Below are 19,796 nucleotides of genomic sequence, written 5' to 3'. Positions count from 1 at the left end.
TTTCCAAACCAAGTCCCCCTCCATTCCCTCAGCATGAGAAGGGGAAGAGAAAACAAACCAACAAAAACAAAACTATTTTTCCAAATTCCTTTAAATAGATAATCCTTTTCACTCTATAATTATAGAATGGCTTAAAACACAGGTATTTGTGTTAGAATATCAGGATGAATAAGTTTCAACCAGACAAGTGATCACTTTCCAACGCTGATGAGAAACTGGCAGCAAGGGTCTCAGCCTGAGTGCCCAGACCATGCCGGGAGGGAGTGTGCTGGCTGAGTGGGCTGCAAATACAGGAGCACATTTTGAAATTTGGGGTTCTGTCTCTCTCTTCCCTAAAAAGTCAAAGCTGTTTCAAAGTTCTTTATGGTTACCTCACGTTCCCTACAGCCAGCTTAGCAAGGATTATGGTTTGGAATTTCTTCTTATCTTGACTGTCATCACTAACTTCTGGCAACAAGGCTGGAAAATACTTCATCCCAGGAGCCCTCTTTGGAGATGTTAGCGTTGTTCACATCATCTAGAGTACCAGGTAGAGAAACTGGATTTTCATTTAACCCAAGATTTCTCAATCTCATTTGATCATAAATAGGTTTTTCCCATTTGATGCTTATGTTCATCATGGCAACATCAAGACTTCATTGTAATTACCAATTACAAGTAATTTCCTCCCACTGGGACCAAAGTCCCTCTGGCTCAGGGAAAACATGTCCTCCATCTTTTCATTGCCAACACCTAAGAATACAAGGTACCTAGAAGGTCTGCAAATGTTTGGTTGGTTGATAGGTTGGCCGGTGGATTGATTGGTTGAATAACTGAATAGATAAGAGAGATAGAAAGAAATGCTCTGAGTCAAGGGTACTGTGTACACCTCTGCAGCAAGTATAGAACCTGCTGACGCAATGAGGTAAGCAGTGGAGAAGGACAGCAAAGGAAAAGTTGTCAGTAAACTTCTTATGCAAGTCTACATTCATGGTTATATTTAAACTGAAATAACAGTGAAATCTTCTCATGGGAGAAAAGGTAGGCACACGTTTCTATCTAAGCATTTCTCCGAAACTAGGGAGAATATGTTTTTAGTGATTCAGTCAGTATCTCATCTGCATTCTGTGTAAGTTTAATTGTGACATCTCAGTATCACCAATTCCTAGCAAATTATGGTAGTTAATAGGACGGTTTAAAGGCCAAAACTAGGTACAATCCCAAACAGTTTCTAAATATAGCCTTTATTGTGTTGGATCACATTTATAGGAGATAATAAAGTAGTAAAAAGATATCCATAGAGGTACAGATTTAGGAGAAAAATTGATTTCAAACCAGTAAGCTTTTAAAGAATGTTTTTTCATCAACCATCTGTTTTAGGATCCTAATCAACTAATTCCACCCACTTATCAATCCCCAAAACAGAACTAACAAGAAACAACATCTTCTGGTTACAGCAGGGTGACATATAGCATTTTTGTATTTATAAAACGTGAGTTCAAAAAGAATCTTCAAAATTAAAGTTAACATTGAAGAACTCAAATAAGAGCCCACTGTTGCCAGACTACTTTCTTTAAAAACAAATAAAACAGGCCTGATTTGCTTCTGGATCTAGGGCTTGGAAAAGCAGACCCTGGTGCACATCTTGATCCTGTCCAAACCAACCCAGCCCCAGCAGAGGGAACCACAAGCTGTGAAGTAAAGAAAGCTTCAAACTGGGTACTCAAGGCTAGTTACAAACAGTGTCTGACATTGGCCTGCACCAGAGACCATTCAAAAGACCAAGAGTCCTAGCAGATATACCTGATACATAGAAACAAATCCAAATATGCAGCCAAATGGGGAGACAAACAAAAGCCCTAAGTGAAATAACAAAAGAATTCTCCAGAAAAAGAGCTAAATGAAATGGAGATAAGCAATCTACCAGATATAGAGTTCAGAATACTGATCATAAGGATGCTCAACAGCATGAGAAAAGAAATGGAAACTATGAAGGAAATTAATAATGACATAGTAGAAATAAAAAAGACATTGGAAGGAATAAACAGCAGATTAGGGGAAGCTTAGGATTGGATCAGCATATTGGAAGACAGGGTAGAAAAAATAATCAATCAGAGAACCAAAAAGAAAAAACAATTAAAAAACAGGAGGACAGTTTAAGGGATGTGTGGGACAACATGCAACGTGAAAATATTTGCATCATAGGAATGCCAGAGGAGATTGAAAGTAAGCAGGGGTTAGAGAACCTGTTTGAAGAAATAATGGCAGAAAACTTCCCTAACCTTGTCAAGGAAAAAGTCACACAAGTTCAGGAGGCACAGAGAGTCCCAAGCAAGAAGAACCCAAAGAGACCCACACCCAGACACATCATAATTAAAATGCCAAAAATTTAAGACAAAGAGAGAATCTTTTTTTTTTTTTTAAATATATCTTTATTGATTTCAGAGAGAGGAAAGGAGAGGGAGAGAGAGAGACAGAAACATCAATAATGAGAGAGTCATTGATCGTCTGGCAGCCCGCAACCCAGGCAGGTGCCCTGACCGGGAATCGAACCCTGATTGCCTGGATCCTAGGTTGACGCTTAACCTCTGAGCCACGCCCAGCCGGGCCAAAAAGAGAATCTTAAAAGCAGCAAGAGAAAAGCAATCTGTTACCTACAAAGGAGCTCCCATAAGGCTATTTATTAGCTGACTTCTCATCAGAAACTCTACAGGTCAGAAGGGAATGCCATGAAGTATTCAAGGTAATGAAAAGCAAGGATCTGACACCAAGAATATTCTATCCAGAAAGACTATCATTCAAAATAGATGGTGAAATAAAGAGCTTCCCAGACAAAAAAAAAAAAGGCTAAAGGAGCTTATCACCACCTAACCAGCATTGCAGGAAATGTTAAAGGGAACGCTGTAATTAGAAGTAGAAATAGAAATAGAAATGTAGGCATAAAGAATTAAAATGTCAATTAGATAAGTACCTATCAATAATAACCTCAAATATAAATGGATTAAATGATCCAAACAAAACATAGGGTAGCTGAATGGATAAGAAAAAATGACCCAGATATATGCTGTCTACAAGAGTCCCGCCTCAAAATAAAAGACTCACGCAGGCTGAAAAAAACAACAACCTTCTGGAGGACTTTAAGGGAGAGCTCGACATCAATACAGTCATATTAGAGGACTTTAACACCCCACTGACTTTATTGGATAGATCTTCCAGACAAAAAATCAACAAGGAAACAGTGACTCTAAATAACACATTAGATCAGATGGATTTAATTGACATTTATAGAATATTTCACCCCAAACCTGCAGAATATATAATTTCCTCAAGTGCACATGAGAAATTCTCAAAGACAGACCACATGGTAGGACACAAAACAAGTCTCTACCAGTTCAAGAAGATTGAAATCATATCAAGCGTCTTCTCAGGCATTTACATCATGGAATATTATGCAGCTGTAAAAAAAGGATCCCTTACTCAGTAAGACAGCATGGTGGGACCTGGAGAGTACTATGCTAAGCAAAATAAGCCAGTCAGAGAAAGACAAGTATCACATGATCTTACTCATATGTGGAATCTAATGAACAAAATAAACTGATGAACAAAATAGATCCAGAGACAAAGAAGCACGGAGCAGACTGACCAATCTCAGAGGGAAGGTGGGAGGTGGGAGAGAGAGAATAACCTAAGAACTTATATGCATATATATATAACCCACGGACACAGACAATAGTGGGGTGAAGGCCTGGGGGAGGGGTGCAGGATAGAGAGATCAATACAAGAAAAAAGGGGGACATTTGTAATACTTTCAACAATAAAGATACATTAAAAAATAAAACAGGCACATTCAAGAACTTTTTCGTTGAAGACCAAGGGGTTCCAAATTTCCTAAAGCTGATAGGGGCCTAAGTAAGATAGTTTAAATTCCAGATTGAATGCTTTTTTCTATTTCTATCTCCTACTTCTAAGAATAAAAGCTATTTATATATACCTAAAATTTAAACCAATAGCTCAGGTAGAACAGTTAAACAATGAATACAATTAAAAGAGGCTTTGATGTTTTAATCACTGTTTCTGTATTTCTCCCAAAATCTAACAGTTCCTTCTATTACAAATTTGTTTACGTAACCTACCTGGCTGCTTGTGCCCACACCCAAATCACTGAGTTCTGCAAGCTCTCCTTCCAAAATATATTTACCTCACGCACTAATGAGGTAAACTTTGGGAGTGACTACCATCGCAGTTCTCCTGGGGCTGAGGGACTCTCAGTGCTCAACCTGGGAGAACCCTGGACAGACTGGAAGAGCATTGGTCACTCTGGCAGGTATACAACATTGAGGTAAGTGGTTTTTGTTTTGTTTTTCTGTTAGAGAAGTTATTTCTCATTAAAAACATGATTTACAACAGAATTATTTTTCATTGCTGAATCACTTAATAGCTAGTGTAAATTATTGCATGGAAGTCACTTCAAAGTCAGTAAATTACGACTATGTCGTGTTTGTGCATACTGCTCTATGTTCCTATTGTACTTGGAACACTTTCAATTTTCTTACCTTAAAAATGTATTTAAGTGCTTGCTTTGGCAGAACATATACTAAAATTGGAACAATACAGAGAAGATTAGCACGGCCCCTGAGCAAGGATGGTATGCAAATTAGTGAAGCATTCCGTATTTTTTTTTTTTTTTAATGCATTTAAGCCAGTAACTACTTTTCTGGAAATGTATTTTTTTATTTTTATATTTGCTAAAATCAGTGACATGCTTATAAAATAACCGAGTTGGTTATTCCAATAATTTCCTCTAAGCTAGCACTAGACACTGTTGTTTGGCTGGTTTTCATCGGGCATCAAAGCCTTCTCTAACTATGGCCGGGCACTGAAGGAATACGGATTCGCCCTCTGCTTGTCCCTTCAACAGACGGAGATGAAACTGACAGTGGAGAGAATTCTGCTCTGTCCTGTTTCCATGTCGCAGAACTGAGGGTCCCTTCACACTCCGTCTCCAGGTTTCCTCAGCTGTAACCTTCACCCACTCACCCACTAGAGAAAGAGAAGAGCTGAGCCACCTGGTAAACAAGCCCTGGCTGCTCCCCAGCAAGCCCCCGGCCACCACCCTGGGCTACGTCACCATCATTTGGGCCTGGACTGCAACTTGTACCCTGTCTCCCTTTACACTATTCTTCCACCAGAGTCAGGGTGAGCCTGCTACAAGTCTAATCGTGTCACTACTTGGCTCAAACTCTTCAAAAACTACGGGTCTCACACAGAGTAAAATCTCATCATTACAAGGGTCTCCAGACCTGCCCACCTTCTCTCTCCGGCCTTATTTCTCGTGAGTAAATTCAGTAAACACTCATCATCCCTCCACTCTCTCCCAACACCCCCTGTGGCAGGGTCATGTATTCACATCACTCTGGCCAACCACACACAGCACTCGTTTCTCCTCCTTCTCCCGGGAACACAGAAAGCAGGGCCTGTGGCTCTTCTGGTGTCGTAGGTCTGCTCCTCTCTGCTTCTACAGCCCCTGCCTCCGGGCTCTGCCAATTCCATTTGCTCCCAAAGGAATAACTTGGTGTACTCAAAATTAAGCCAGATACCAGGAATTCCTACTTCCTACTATATGGGATTCTAATTGCACAAAATCCACCATTTTCAGCGCGGCTTTTAAGGTTACCCATCGCACACTGCCAACATTCTCACCTATTTCCTCTAAAAAGCTGCATTTCCTCGCACTGCCAGGCACGCGGTTCCCATTAAAGCCGAGCAGGTCCTCCTGCTGGGTCCCAGTACATTCGCAGGCCCCGTCACTGTGGCCTTGGCGTGGGCTTGAGGGAGTTCCCCATTCTCTTTGTGCCTCGCTGCCTCTGTGAGCCCCGTTTACACCTGTCTCTCTCTCTTCCTCTAACAAAGTCCTCTCAGCTACTCCACGTCACAGTAATTGCTCCTTCACGAAACCACCCTTGGACGTCTGTATTTTACCCACACAGTGCAAGTCCTTATCTGTAGGTTTCTCTGTGGGTGCTCTTCCACCACTAAGAACAGGTGTAGGTGTACTGTGCTCCCCACGGGCTTCATCTAGCAGCACCCACAGGCTGACTTTGAAACAGGCGCTGCTAATGGATTATCTTACATCCAAGGGCATCCGAAATGCAATCTAAGTCAAACTGCAGTGAGCTGGCTCCTCCTTTTCAATGAGCTATTTACAAGTGGTAGTGAAATGAAGGAAAGAGAAAACGTAAGTTGTAGCTAGTATTTAGAATCAGCAACACGTCCCACGATCCTGCCAGTCTGTAACACACAGTGGAGACTCTCATGTGCTGTAAGGCGACGCCTGCTCCTCAACCCCCTCTCTGGCCACTCACCACCAATGCCCATGTGATGAAAGCACAAAGCAAACCAAAAGGTGCACAGAGAGCATGAAACTTCACTAAGTCCCATTGCTCATTTTTATTGGCGGGTCTGGTCTGTGGCTGCCATGCCAACCAACATCCTTTACATTGAGGGCTTACTCATGGCCTCCTTGTCAAAGGGTGATTGATACCCCACCCAATTTCTGTCATAGAACCTGATATATTTACTTATCTAAACAATTTAGCAAGAAGAAACATTAAAAGAAAATGCCATAGTAAATGTTTCTGCCCATTCTGTATCATCACTAGGCTAATAAAAATTCACTTTTGTCTTAGAGTATTATATAAAAAATAAATGATGTAAAATGCTACTCTGAATAAAAAGTTTTGTCTATTGTGTTCTCATTTGTATTGTTTCTTTTAAAGAGCAAACTAAAACTATCAAACCCGTTAATATATTAAGTTAATAAATGAAACAAACCTCACTAATATTTAAACACAAACTCACAGGGTCGGCAGGTCCACAGAATTCTCGAAATGTCTTCGCAGGGTTAGTTTGTTGAATCTCTAATGCTACGCAAGGGCCAGAATACATTTCTGTCACCATCTCCTGTAATATATAATATAAAATATTAAAAATTAATATAATTTAATAATCTTTTACTCCCCCTCTTTTAATGGTGCCACTATTCCACTAACCTCAAAGTGTTAAGCCCACCATGACGTCCTCCCCCACCTGTGCACATGTGCCAAGCAGCTCCCAAATTTTGTCCATTTTTCCAACAAAAATGTCTGTGTTTCTCATCTCCATTCCTACCACTGCCACCATTTGAATGTAATACTGGACACTTGTATTATCTGAAATGATCTTCTAGTACAACTTCCTTTCAAAGGGCTCTCTCCTCTTGAGTACAATGCCGTCGAAAGAATATTTCTAAAGCTATAAATTGCAAAGTGTTCCTTTCAAAGACACTTTTAAAAATCATAGTGACTTTCAGACGTGAGAAGCAGCAGGGACCAGGTTTATTCTCTCCCATTAAACATCTGGAAAGCAGAGCATCTATATGAAACCACAGTCAGCAGACACTGGGTGAAGGCGGCACAGCACGGTGGTCCCAGGAGAAGGGAGGCGAGTGAGGTGAGCCAGCAACTGCCCCAGCTCACTGCCTGGAGGCCCCTTCCAGACAGTGGGCCAGGAGGAGGAGACCCATGAGCCCAACATTCTCACTGAGTCTAGGAGACAAAGACGGATTAACAGAGGCCAGTGTAGCTAGACTTGGAGGGAGGGAATACTAGAGGGGGCGAGGGGACGATGGGAGAGTCACCCGCAGGGGTCTGCCGAGAAGTTCGCTTGAATCGTTGGCTAAGAGTCTGCGTATGTGTAGAGGATACAACCCAAGGCTGAGAAAAAGAACTCCCAGAGGCGTACGTGGGAGGATTCAGAGACAGCGCAAAGCTGAGAAGGGCTCATGCTCTGCCAGGCAGAGTGGCAGCCCCCATACGACACCCAGGGCAGATATCAGGCAGAGGCAAGGACTGGAGGCCGAAGCACAGGTGGGTGGGTGGGTGAGGCTCAGCAAAGGAGCCAGGGCATCAGGAGCTGAGCGAGGCCAGGGCAGCAGGAGGGGAGGCCAGGCCGTGCAGGGCCTGGAGGGCACTGTCATGACCGTGCAGTGCCAAAGTGAAATAGGTTATTTATTGCAGGAGGATATTTAAATATTAATTCACCCTTAGTCATCATACCGAATAGAAATGCCAGAGGTGAAAGAGGAGGGAAAGGACGTCACAATTAATATGGTTCCCAGAACCCTGCTCCTGAGGGTCCCTGACTGTATCCCCCGAAGTCACCCTGCTGCCCACAAAGGCCACGTGTAATTGATCTTTATGAACATGACGTGGAGTCTGATTTTCTGTCTCATGCTGCTGAAGCACTGCCTGCACTGTCAAGAGCCAAGCTCCCAGTGCAGGGAGGAGGCACGGGCACGTGATCGAAGAGGGCAGTCGAGTCTGCCTTCCCTCACTCATCTCCCTCCTTCGACACCAGGGTAAGGACAAGTACTGCCCGAAACACAGGCATACAGGGCTGCACAAGATGCAAAGGAAAAAGCATGTTGAAAAAGGACTCATCAAAGGCACAGCATGTCCCTTAAAAAATGGACTCAACAGAATCCTCACTCTGCCCAGGTTTGTAATTAATTAAAGACTGCCAGACAAAAAAGGGCCTGTTTGTCTCCTTCACAGCCTGCAACTACTGCGCTTAGGGGCTGCCCTGGGATCACCTGAGCGAGCCTCTCCTCATCAAACACAGGCCCCGTGACAGCAGGTAGTGGGTGGGCTTTTCCTGTGGTTGTTCATCTCTGTGTCCTGGTATCTTACACGCTGTTTGACACAGGGTAGATACTGACTGTATGTGCACTAAACAGTGGATCATGATAAACCCCATGAGACAGGAATTAACACCTTTTTATGACTGCAAATGCTGACACAGCAAATGCAACTGTAAATGATCAACAGAGTCTACAATAAGAATTACGTTAGAATAATAATAGCGGTGGTAGTCATAACAAAATGGCTGAATTTACTCAGTCTCTCCATATGTCAGACCACTTTATTTCACTTAATTATTACAACAATCTCATGGAGCAAGTAACAGCATTATGTCCACTTTACAGACAGACAAAGGCTTAGAGATGGAATATAACCTGTCTGTGGTCACACACTCGTGGGTTAGGATCTAGACCTTGCATCGGACTCCACAAGAAAAAACAGCAACAGGGAATTGAGTTCAGGAAGCTGCAAGTCAGCTGCAGTGAATTCTGAGAAAGAGGAAAAGTCTACAGTTTGAAGCCAGTACTGGGAGAAAACCTAGAACTAGACTTGAGTTATAAAACAATATCCACACAATAGTGCTGCTGATGCTGTTCCAACCCCACACTTCAGAGCCCACAGTAAAAAGCACCATCTCACACCCTCATTAACCATCTCACACCCTCACATCAAAATAGCTTTAAATTTATAAAAATAATATAGACAGAAACATTAGTATGACTTTAAGTATCTTATCACTTATTTCACAATAAGAATCTGAAGACAAGAAAGGTAGAGTTGTATCAAAAGTCAGAGTAAAAATCAGATCAACTGTTTTTGTCCCTTTAAGCTAGGCTGCCTCTTAAGATTATTTTTAAGAGGGCCTACTTCATAAAATTAAATAAAAACCTTCTAAAAGAAAGAAACATCTAAAAGTATGCAGCATTTAATAATTTACCTCTTTCTTGAACTTAAACTTGAGTCCTGAATATTAACTTTACCTCCAGAATCCCAAGGTCAAAAATGCTAAAAGTAAATGCATATTACACAAAAGGAAACTTCAAAGTGTGGTATTTAAAAGCACAATATAGAAGACATTAGAAGTCAGAGACGAGGTGTGTTTTTTTAAAGTTGTTTTCCAAGGTAAATAGGGTCCACCTCGGATTTGTATATGAAACACTAGTGCGGTCAGCTATGGTCACCAGGCTCAGCACTACATGGTGCTGTGTGAGGACGCACCCGAGGTGCGAGGCTGCTGGCGGGCACGTCTCCATGAGCCTCTTTATCTTACGTACAATGAGACTATAATACAATATGAATTACTGAAGGTTGTTGCTTTTAGGAGTATTCTTTGAAAGTCAAATCGAACGAATAAAAGAAGGAAAATGTATAAAAGAAAAGATTTAAGAAATGAAAAACAGGCGTCCCTGGTTGAATAAGTGACAGTAAGATAACAGATTTTAGAATCTCTTCCACTTACAGAAGGCGTAACTCTAAGACGAAGAACTGATGAGATTAATGTTTGAGAAGCTATAAGGAAAGGAAAGAACCTCTGGCTCTCTAAAGAAGGGGTCCCACGACCAGTATGCCGAATGCAACAGGATGTTCAGGTCAGTCTTGGCCACGCAGGGCTGAGGGAGACCAGGGCTGCAGCACAAAGGTACAGGAGATAATCTGATGAAGGGGAAGGAAACTGCCGTCGATTAATTGTCCACTCTACGTTATCTTAAGGAATAATTTGAACACAGTCTTACTTGAATATAGTCATTTGTTTTCAAGGACCCTTTTAGTCTTATTTCTTCAGTCTCAGTTACATTTTCAGATGACTCCACATCTGTGTCATTAAAGTCGATGGTAAGTACTGCTATGAAGTTATATGATCATGTTAAGAACTATTTACTTTTAACTTTCTAAAGCATTTTAGACAGTCTCCCACCCTGAGAATATTATAAACTTCACAGTTAATATCAAAATGTGTTAATATCCCAGCAAGGTGCTTTTTTCCTTGCCTTCCAGCAGGTTTCTGTTTCATAAATGAAACAATATCATATTTTTAAAACTGATCCCGTGGCTCTCAGGGGTAAGAATGCCTCAGTCACTGGGTATCATCACTGACAGCTGGTAGAACCCTGTATACTTTAAGGAATACTTTCATGATTAAAGATAATCCTGAGATCCCCAAGATGTGAGAGACACAAACTGCTTTCAGTACCAATGCTTTACATTTAGTTTGATACTTACATTATACTCAGACACTACTCCTTTGTAAACTTCATAAAACTCTTCAACGTTAACTCGATCCATGTTGAACTGTATTTTTAAAAAAACAAGCAAATATAAGCCAACAAAGCAAAGAAAATGAGCCACACTGACGTACTCAACATTTATGATCTCTTGGATGTATTTTCTTTACTTTAAAGTGTAAAGCTTGCATAAATCAAATACTCTTAGAAGAAGAAAGTGTTATCAAAGATTAGCTCATTAATAATAAAACTGTGTAATGATTACTGAGTGCTTAATAGATCAAGCACTGCTCCGGGTCCTGTACACGCAGCATCTCACTCGGTGGTTACGAAAACCCTGTGACATAAATAGCATTAATAGCCTCGAGGGGTAGGTGAAGCTGAGCCAGAGGGGTCATATGGCTCTGACAGATTTGTGCTCCACCTCAGCCTGGTCTCACTGACCATGCCCTTCACCGCTACATTATTCCTCTTGGAATAAAACCTCATTCTCAACACAATAAAAAGGCATATACATGGCAGTGTTGTTTATGGACAAATTAATGGCACAAGAAAGAAATGCTATTAAAGAAAAGTACTTCGGATTTTGTTGAGAGGACTGAGCATATATGCTTTTTCTCCCAAGCATTGGGAAAAGTCCCTTGTCAACCTGGCTCATGGTAAAAGCACTTACACCGGCATCTGGAATTCCTACTACTCCCCAAAAGGAGCTGTCAGATATGCTAACAAGATAAGCCTACAAAGACCCATTCTTGTCCAAGCTGTATTCAAAGTTAGAAATAAAAGTTCATTAAGTTCTAGTGTCTCAAAAACTAAGACCTTCCAATTTTATTTCCCACCTACCACACCTCTTTGCTTAGTGTTGCCAGGACTGATGATTATGGAGAAATTTCTGCCTACACAGACAGTAATTCAAACTAGGGGGATTTATTTTATAAGCCACATAACTATACAGGGAGGGAATTCTGTTTGATTTCAGGTTTTTACTCTATGTTCACACAATCTGTACTATTAATATAATAAAGTAGTAACAGGAGATATAATTTATTAAATACCAAGTAATTTTCACTGGAAATCCCACAATTCCTGCAGTGGAAATTCTTCCATCATTCCATTTAACCCAGTTAGGCAAACAATGTTCTCCTTGCTTAGCTAATAAAGCTGAAGATAAGAGTGCTTGAAATTTGACGAAGGTCGCAAACTTAGAAAGCCCCAAAATAGATCTTCAAGACTCCAACAATCCAGGGCTGTGACTGTCACTAAGTCATGTGCCCCCTTCCCCCCATAGGTTCAACGGATCCTTTTAAAATGATTCTTGTTTTCACTGAGCACCTACTCCGGCCCATCACTGAGCTAGGGCATAGGTTGATCTAGCTAGACTTAGATGAATGTTTAAAGCTAAATTCCCACAATGATTATTTTTTTGAGCAGGCTTAGGTCTCACAAACCTGTGGATACGTGGCCATGCTGCTACTCTGAGAAGGTTCTGGCTCACAATTCCTTTACAGTCCTAGCTGAGATTCTTAAATATCAACTTCCTCACCCATCTCTGAGTTCTGCCTGAAGACTTTGCAAACCAACAGATATTTCTGACCTTCTCTTGGCCTGTGGGCAGTACCACCAATCAGGGACACAAAACAGGAAGAACCCCCTTAGTGCCTGACCTCCGATTTCAGGCGATCACAAGACTTCAGAGAAATCCAAAGCAGCTCGTTTTCAGAGAGGATTCAAATTATACTTGGAGCTAAGAAAAGTCTTGGCTCCAAAATCAGCATTTCACCCTCATAACAGCATAAGCTTGCTGGCCTTCAACACTGTGGAACCCGTATTATGTATCTGTTCCTGTAATAATTTGTACCCAATTCCTTGTCAAATGCACTGGTGAGCAGAGCACAGAGGCAGGAGCTCCACCAAAGTGGGTGCTGCTTCTTCAAAGAACGGTTCCTGAGAAATGTGCCGGGCAGCTCACCAGCCACAGAGGGGATGAAAGGTGTCAACTTCCAGGAAGGTGCCGGAGGGGACCCGGGAAACAGCAACAGGCCCTGGTCAGGGAGAAGCCCGAAATGCTCTCTTCCCTCACTCTCTCGAGTCACAAATCCAGACAATGGAAGAGTCATTATAACGACTTAGCTCAATTCTATCTTTTGTTTGTTAAAGTAAATACATGGTTTCACAGCCCATATCTGCAAGCAAAGCTCCAAGAACTGTATAAACCTATCTACCACATAAGCTTAAATTAGGTGTACAACTTGACTATTAGTTCTCTCAGTGAAAGATTTGATGGGTAAAATAATTTCAAAAACATTTTTTATTATAAGATTACCAAGTTCAGTAACTATATCTTTTGTATTTTAATGCATCAAATGTGCAAAGAAAATTCAATGTAAAACATTTTAAAGCTTATTTATAGGTTATGACTCATTGCAATGTACGTACCATCTGCATAGCTGAGAGCTCAAAGCCTGCATCTCGGATGGCCATCAGAATCTTTCCCAGCAGTCCTGAAAAAAAATGGGCAAAAGATGGGCAAAAATGCAAAACGTCTAAGGCATGTCAGTTGCTTAGAAATTACAAGTTTTCTACATCAAACTACTTTCCTTTGCTTACATTCTCTATGAAGAACTGACACATTTCTGCAGGGAAACTAAGTCCCAGCATTACCTCGTCACTGGATTCACTTAGTAAGTGCTTTGCAGGATATCAGTGATGATCCTGAAGACGAAACTGCTTTTAAGATACTATTTTGCCTTTAGGGCCCCTGAAGTCCAGTGATGTAGAGAACATGAAAATCAAATCACTAAAACTAATATTATAAGAAAATGAAGTTCCAAAGTACTAGATACACAAAAAGTTCAGAGGAGGAGTTCAGAGGAGAAACATCAGATTGTAATTGAAGAGGCAGACGTTTGACACGACTGTGGGAAAGTGAGCTGTGCTCATGACGGTAAGACATCAAAAAGGAAAAACAGTGGAAAAGAAAGAGAACTGTAACCCACACTGACCAAGGCCCTGGATGTCGGCAGGAGGACTTGGTCTTTACCCCACAGGTCAGGGAATTGTGTGACGGGGTCTGTGAGTTCTGCAAGGTGGGGGCTGACTTTGAGATGCCTTTCAATTCCTATAAAACCATCCTGTTTCTTTATTCAAGTCAGCTAAAATTCTCTCTCTCTCTCACATTCACTCACACACTTGTGCATACACACTTCCACACTCCCACAGACTCACATACACATTCACACACTCACATACACACACATTCACACACTCATACACACACTCACACTCATACTCACACACACATTCACATACTCAAACACATTCACACACTCGTACACTCACACTCCCACTGCCACATTCACACTCATACACACACATTCACACTCATACACACACGTTCACACACATATACACTCACACTTACACACACATTCACACACTCATACACACTCTCACACACTCATACACACACATCCACATACTCATACACACGCTCACACATTCACACACACTTGTACACTCACACACACTCACACTCTCACACATCCTAGTAACCCCAAATCACCAGTAAGTATCAGTGTCTGAACGTGCATTTTATTTAGCATTACTGTTACTGCAGCCAAGCAGTGCTATTTTCATCACAGCAGGCTGAGGGATGAAAAAAAAGACGACAGATCTATTTCTCTAATGACACACTGATATCACATGAAGGCCAAGCACGCTGTAGAAACAAAGGTTCTTCAGAAGTTTGAGCGCATAGCACGCTCGCATCAAACTCTGAACCATAGTCACATTGACATTTATGATTTAGTTTTGGCAGACATCACATTAGAAATTTTATTCATTTTATAGCTTCGCTTGTTCTGAATTTGTAAAATTGTTTTAAACAGTTGTATGTGAAAAAGTTTATATTTAGCTTTATATCTGGACATATTTAAGTTGCATTATAATTAAAATAACTCATGCCAACACAGGGAATCCATCTTTCCTTCAAAAGGAAACCCTGCCCAAGGCAACGGAGACTCACTGGAAAGGCGGAGCAGCACAACACAGGACAAAAGTGGTGCCCTAGGGAGGTTACCAATGCAAGGCTCCCAGGAGGCTGGTTGGAGGAAGGAATAAAGGACAGAAAGAGCAGCAAGGGCTTCTGAAGTCATCAACAACCGACCAGGCTCGGGCGGCAGCAGGAGAGAAGGAAGGAAGGAACGGCGGTACAGAAGACGCCCCAAAGCACCAGGCAAAGCACCAGGCCGAAACCACACAGACCACGACGAAGGAGCAGAGCGAGGGCAGAGCGCAGCACCTTTAGGGAAAAACGCGAGTGATGAACACCCATTAAGGAAAAAGACACTGAATTCTTTTGAACAAAGAAACAGAATTTTAGAACAGGACACTGCTCGGTATTGAGGGCAGAGCTTGTCCCCTGCGGAATGGACGAGCGAAGGCCCTCTGCAAGGCTGCGGCTGGCTGCGGCTGGGTGCCGCAGAGACAACGCGAGGGCTGCAGAGGGTAGGGCTGGAATGAGCACAGGCGGCTGCCGTCTGACAAAAGAGGGGCAAAAGCCAAAGAGAGCAGTGAGTTTTGAGAAAATACCTAAAGGTTGGGAACTGAAGAATGAAAATGACATAAAAAGGACATGCAAGAGAATAAAGAAGAAATATATGGCAGTAGCATCACAGTATCACGTGGATGGGGCTCCTTAGACTAGGGGGATAGTTAAGAATTAAGGGCAGTTAGGGACCCTGGGGACTGAGATAACCTAATTTCAAGCCTCTCCCAGTGACCTTTTGTTTCACCCTAGTGGATAAAATCCCCTGGCCTATCTTGTGCCTTGAATGGTCGTTTACCTGGGCACGATTTTGTAACATCACGCATCGACCATCCAGGAAACGCTAGCTTACTGAGTTACGCAGTCTTCCAAGTGCTGACTCACTTCATTACGCCACACGGAGAAAACCACGTTTGCTAATATCACCACCAATTTCATCAGCATAGTCTAAGGACTGGGAAGCTGTCAGGCTCAAGGTGGTGAATGCAGTTTTCCAGGATTCTAAACCTACTTTTCATTTGGAACTGTATTTTCACTTGAATCTTTATCTTGGGCAACAACTATTGTCAGCTGTCATTTCTTTGAAATGACAGGATTACTTAATTTTGGCAGGAGTGCTTGCCAATACTCAGGTCTAAATAAGTATCGTTTGGCTGTCAGTCATTCCTTTGGGTAAAAGGGAACCCTGTTGAGCTCACAACTCAAGCAGGTGTACAGCGCTTTTTGTAAAGACAATGTGGTCTTGAGGACGGGGCAAACATGCCTTAGGTGCGCGCCCTTAGAGTCACACGGAACAGTAGTAAGACCTGCCCTTGAGGGTGGACAATTAATGACTGTACAGCTTCATCAAGGCCGTTCTTACGTAAGAGTGGCTTTTCCCCGGCAGCACATGATAGTTAAAATACGCTACCTACCAGCGTGGTGCCACTGCCGGGATTTGTGCTCAGGCACCAGCAGTTTCACCCATCACTGTTCTGGCACCATCTGTGCAAATGTTAACACATTTAAAAAGGCAAATAAACCATATGGTTCTTGACTTTTCTATTTTGCATAGCATGATATTCTCACATGATTGCACTCATATGTGGGACATAAAACTAAAAACAACAAATGAACAAACAAGACAAACAAACAAAAACTCAGAGACACAGACAACAGTACAGTGTTTACCGGGGGAAGGGGGGTGCGGGTGGGAGGTTAAGGGTGAAGGGGGTCAAATACACGGCGGCAGGAGGAGATCTGGCTTTGGCGGTAAACACACAATGAAATATACAGATGATATATCATAGAATTGTACACTTGAAACCTATATAATTTCATTAACCAATGCCCCCCAATAAATTTAATTTTTAAAAAGGCAAATATAAACTTTAAGTATTATTTTGAAAATAGAATTGACCTCATAGATACTTAAATGGGTCTTATTTATTATGATAAAGAAAATGCTTTATATGGTTATGTAAGAATCCTGATCTAAATATGAAAGCAGTATGAAGCCCTCTGCATTAACCAATGCAAAAAGAAATCACAATTGACATCTATTATAAATCTGTAACTGCATTAAACTAGCCCTGCAGAATGTACCATTGACAGAATAATCTATTCACAGATAAACCAATAAAAAAGTTATAGTCCGAGTAACATTGCCATTCTGCCAAGAGTAGTCAGACATGAGTCAGGGATATTGCTTTTTTGTATATGGTTATGTGTGGAGGCAGGAGAAAGGCCTGTTCTGTGTTTAATAGCCTGAAAAGGCCAGTTGTCAATAACCATATGTCCTTTACTTTGGTCTAGATAGGAAGTGTCCAGGTGACTGAGCAAATGACAAATAACTATGTAAATGAAGGAGCAAAACGTTAAAATACAAAATTGCATGCAGTGCAGCCAACAGGTTCAAAAGGGGCACACAACCCGGCCGGGCGTGGCTCAGTGGTTGAGCGTCAACCTAGGATCCAGGTGATCGGGGTTTGATTCCCAGTCAGGGCACAGGCCCAGGTTTCGGGTTCGATTCCCAGTAGGGGGCGTGCAGGAGGCAGCCAATCAATGACTCTCATCATGGATGTTTCTCTGTCTCTCTCTCCCTCTCCTTTCTTCTCTCTGAAATCAATAAAGATATATTTAAAAAAAAAGAAAAAAAGAAAAAAAAAGGGGCACACAAAGCAGAGGTTTGTTTTCCTGGACTGGTGTTGACACAGCTAATTTGTTTCTCCTGATATGTTTATGTTTTGAATGTCAAATCACCTCTCCATCTCCACTTCCTGTGCCTCAGTTCATAGCCTTACTGGCCTCACTGGATTGTTCAAAAGCCTCTATGGGGCCACACTATATCCAATCATTGACGGTATCTTTCTGAACACTCCTGCTTCTCCTGGGACTAGGAGCACCCCCTCCATCCTCTGAGGTTAGAGGATGTACATCTTCCTGTATGTACATGATCCTATAACCATGCCTCTGAGAATGGGCGAGGCTGGCATCTACCCAACAGGGTCAGCCTTAGCACTCTGCTTCTGAGACCAGAGCAGTTCCCCTAGGAATGGGCCTATCATTTGCACAAGCCAATCAGAGTCCTTCCCTAGGATTTTTCTTTTTTCTTTTTTTTAATTTTCTAGAACCAGGTTATAAAGCCCTCTTTCCACTGGATTTATAAGTTACTGCTGGCAACTCTCACCCTCCCTCACGGTGCTGGGAAGAGTGCATCTACGAGCGTGATGCTGACCGTCAGGAGAGCAAATAGGAAAGCCAGAGAGAACCGGAGACTGCCCGAGTCTGTTTAGAGTCCTGCCTAAGCCCTGCTCGCCCTGCCTTCTGCCAGCAGTCCAGCAGCGTGAGACAGAACTGGGAACTCAGGTTGGGTTTCCCTCAGGTGCACTCTGTCCTCACCCAGCCACCTGACTTAGGTGGAGGTGACAGACTGCAGCCTCAGAAAGAAAGGCTGCAGCAGGGAGGGTGAAAAGGAGCACACATCTAAAAAAAGAAAAGATGGTTGAGTGCGTTAGTAAATGGTCCTCTGCTTTTCTACGCATTCGCTATCTTTCTTCCTCTACAGGCCTGTGGTTCGAGGCTCTCACTTGTTTTGGTGGTTAGGTTAGCTCACTTGCCATCTATTACAACTTTATATCTAACTGCACCCGTACGTTGTCACACGGTGGCCTGTGTCTGTGCAAAGTGGAAGTGGGTTCCTCATCCCAGTTTCTCCTCCACAGCTATTTTCATGGGAATCAATTATAATTAGATTGTCAGAATCTCAGCATTTATAATCTGCCATGTAACCTGAATCATCTTTTAAAACCTTACAACAAGAGATCGTGCTGCCTTAGCTTTTCATTTTTAAAACATTTCCCGATAAAAGAACATCACATGCCCTGGGTCTCTGGAACCCAGCTCCACAGGGATCTGTCCAGCTCTTGGGGCTCCTTCGAGGCAAGAACACACTATCTTTGCTACGAACCCTCGGAGATGGGTTTTCCGCAGGTCTGGATCACACACGGCCCTGCTCCGCAGCAGTCAGCACAAGTTCTAAAACTGCAGTCCTCTAACAGATGCATGGGTGAGAGTAGGCAAGGGGAGTGGCCCTTTGTCATTCAAGTTCTGCACAGGAATGTGCACTGATCCATTCCACCTAGGACTCTGTGTGGACCTGGAGCCCAAGGGGTTAACAGCTCTCGATCTCAAAGGCAGGTGTCAAGGTGCTTCCACATCATTCCCTGAGTGGTGACTACTGAGTCCTGAAGTAGAAAGAAGTGAAAAAGGGGAGGGGAAGATGAAGTGCCCAACTTATTTCCAAATAAAACAATGCTCCTTCCAATAAATATGGTCCCTTAAGTAAAACACATACAGGGTGTCCCACAGCCTTAGTGCAGGTTCTAGTAACTTAGAAGATACACACTACAAATATATAGTAAAATAGTATTTGAAAGTTTCATTATATACATTTTTTAAGATGTTTACCAAAACATAAACTTAAAGTTAAATATTTTTCAAAATATAAAAAATGGAATATAAAATAAATTTAAATAATTACACTTGCAAGTGGTATTTTTGTTTGTAACAGCTAAAGCTTAAAACTGCATTCTGACTTTTGAGACATTTACCTTACGAGTCAAACAGCAAGCCCAGTATACCACAGAAGAATCGCCAGGTGAGCCCAAGTAATGCACAGAGTATGAGAAATAACACATCATTTTTAAGGAGCTAATTCTGGGATGATTTGTTATAAAGCAATAGATAACCGAAACACAGCTGATTCAGGGTTTTAAGAAATGTATTGTGATGTAAACTCCACAATTACTATTACTAATAGCTAATATTACTATGCAAGCTGTTCTAAGTACATCACATGTGTTAACTTGTTTATGGAGTAGGTTCTGTCAC

At 42.0% G+C, this 19,796-nt stretch overlaps 1 protein-coding gene across 3 annotated transcripts in view; it reads right to left on the bottom strand.

The window, feature by feature from the left end:
• Positions 1 to 19,796, bottom strand: part of NME7 (NME/NM23 family member 7) — a 104,236-nt gene that overhangs the window by 40,223 nt on the left and 44,217 nt on the right. For all 3 annotated transcript variants that reach the window (XM_081122063.1, XM_081122065.1, XM_081122064.1), the window contains exons 8-10: positions 13,316 to 13,380; positions 10,878 to 10,946; positions 6,838 to 6,939 (exon numbers count right to left, since the gene is read on the bottom strand). In XM_081122063.1, coding sequence (XP_080978189.1) covers positions 6,838 to 6,939; positions 10,878 to 10,946; positions 13,316 to 13,380 — 236 coding nt within the window. The remainder of the gene's footprint in view (positions 1 to 6,837; positions 6,940 to 10,877; positions 10,947 to 13,315; positions 13,381 to 19,796) is intronic.

The sequence above is a fragment of the Miniopterus schreibersii genome (genome assembly GCF_964146895.1).
Source record: "Miniopterus schreibersii genome assembly, chromosome: 19".
Taxonomy (NCBI): domain Eukaryota; kingdom Metazoa; phylum Chordata; class Mammalia; order Chiroptera; family Miniopteridae; genus Miniopterus; species Miniopterus schreibersii.
Note: the sequence above shows the minus strand (reverse complement) of the source record. Positions and strands in the feature narration are given on the sequence as shown.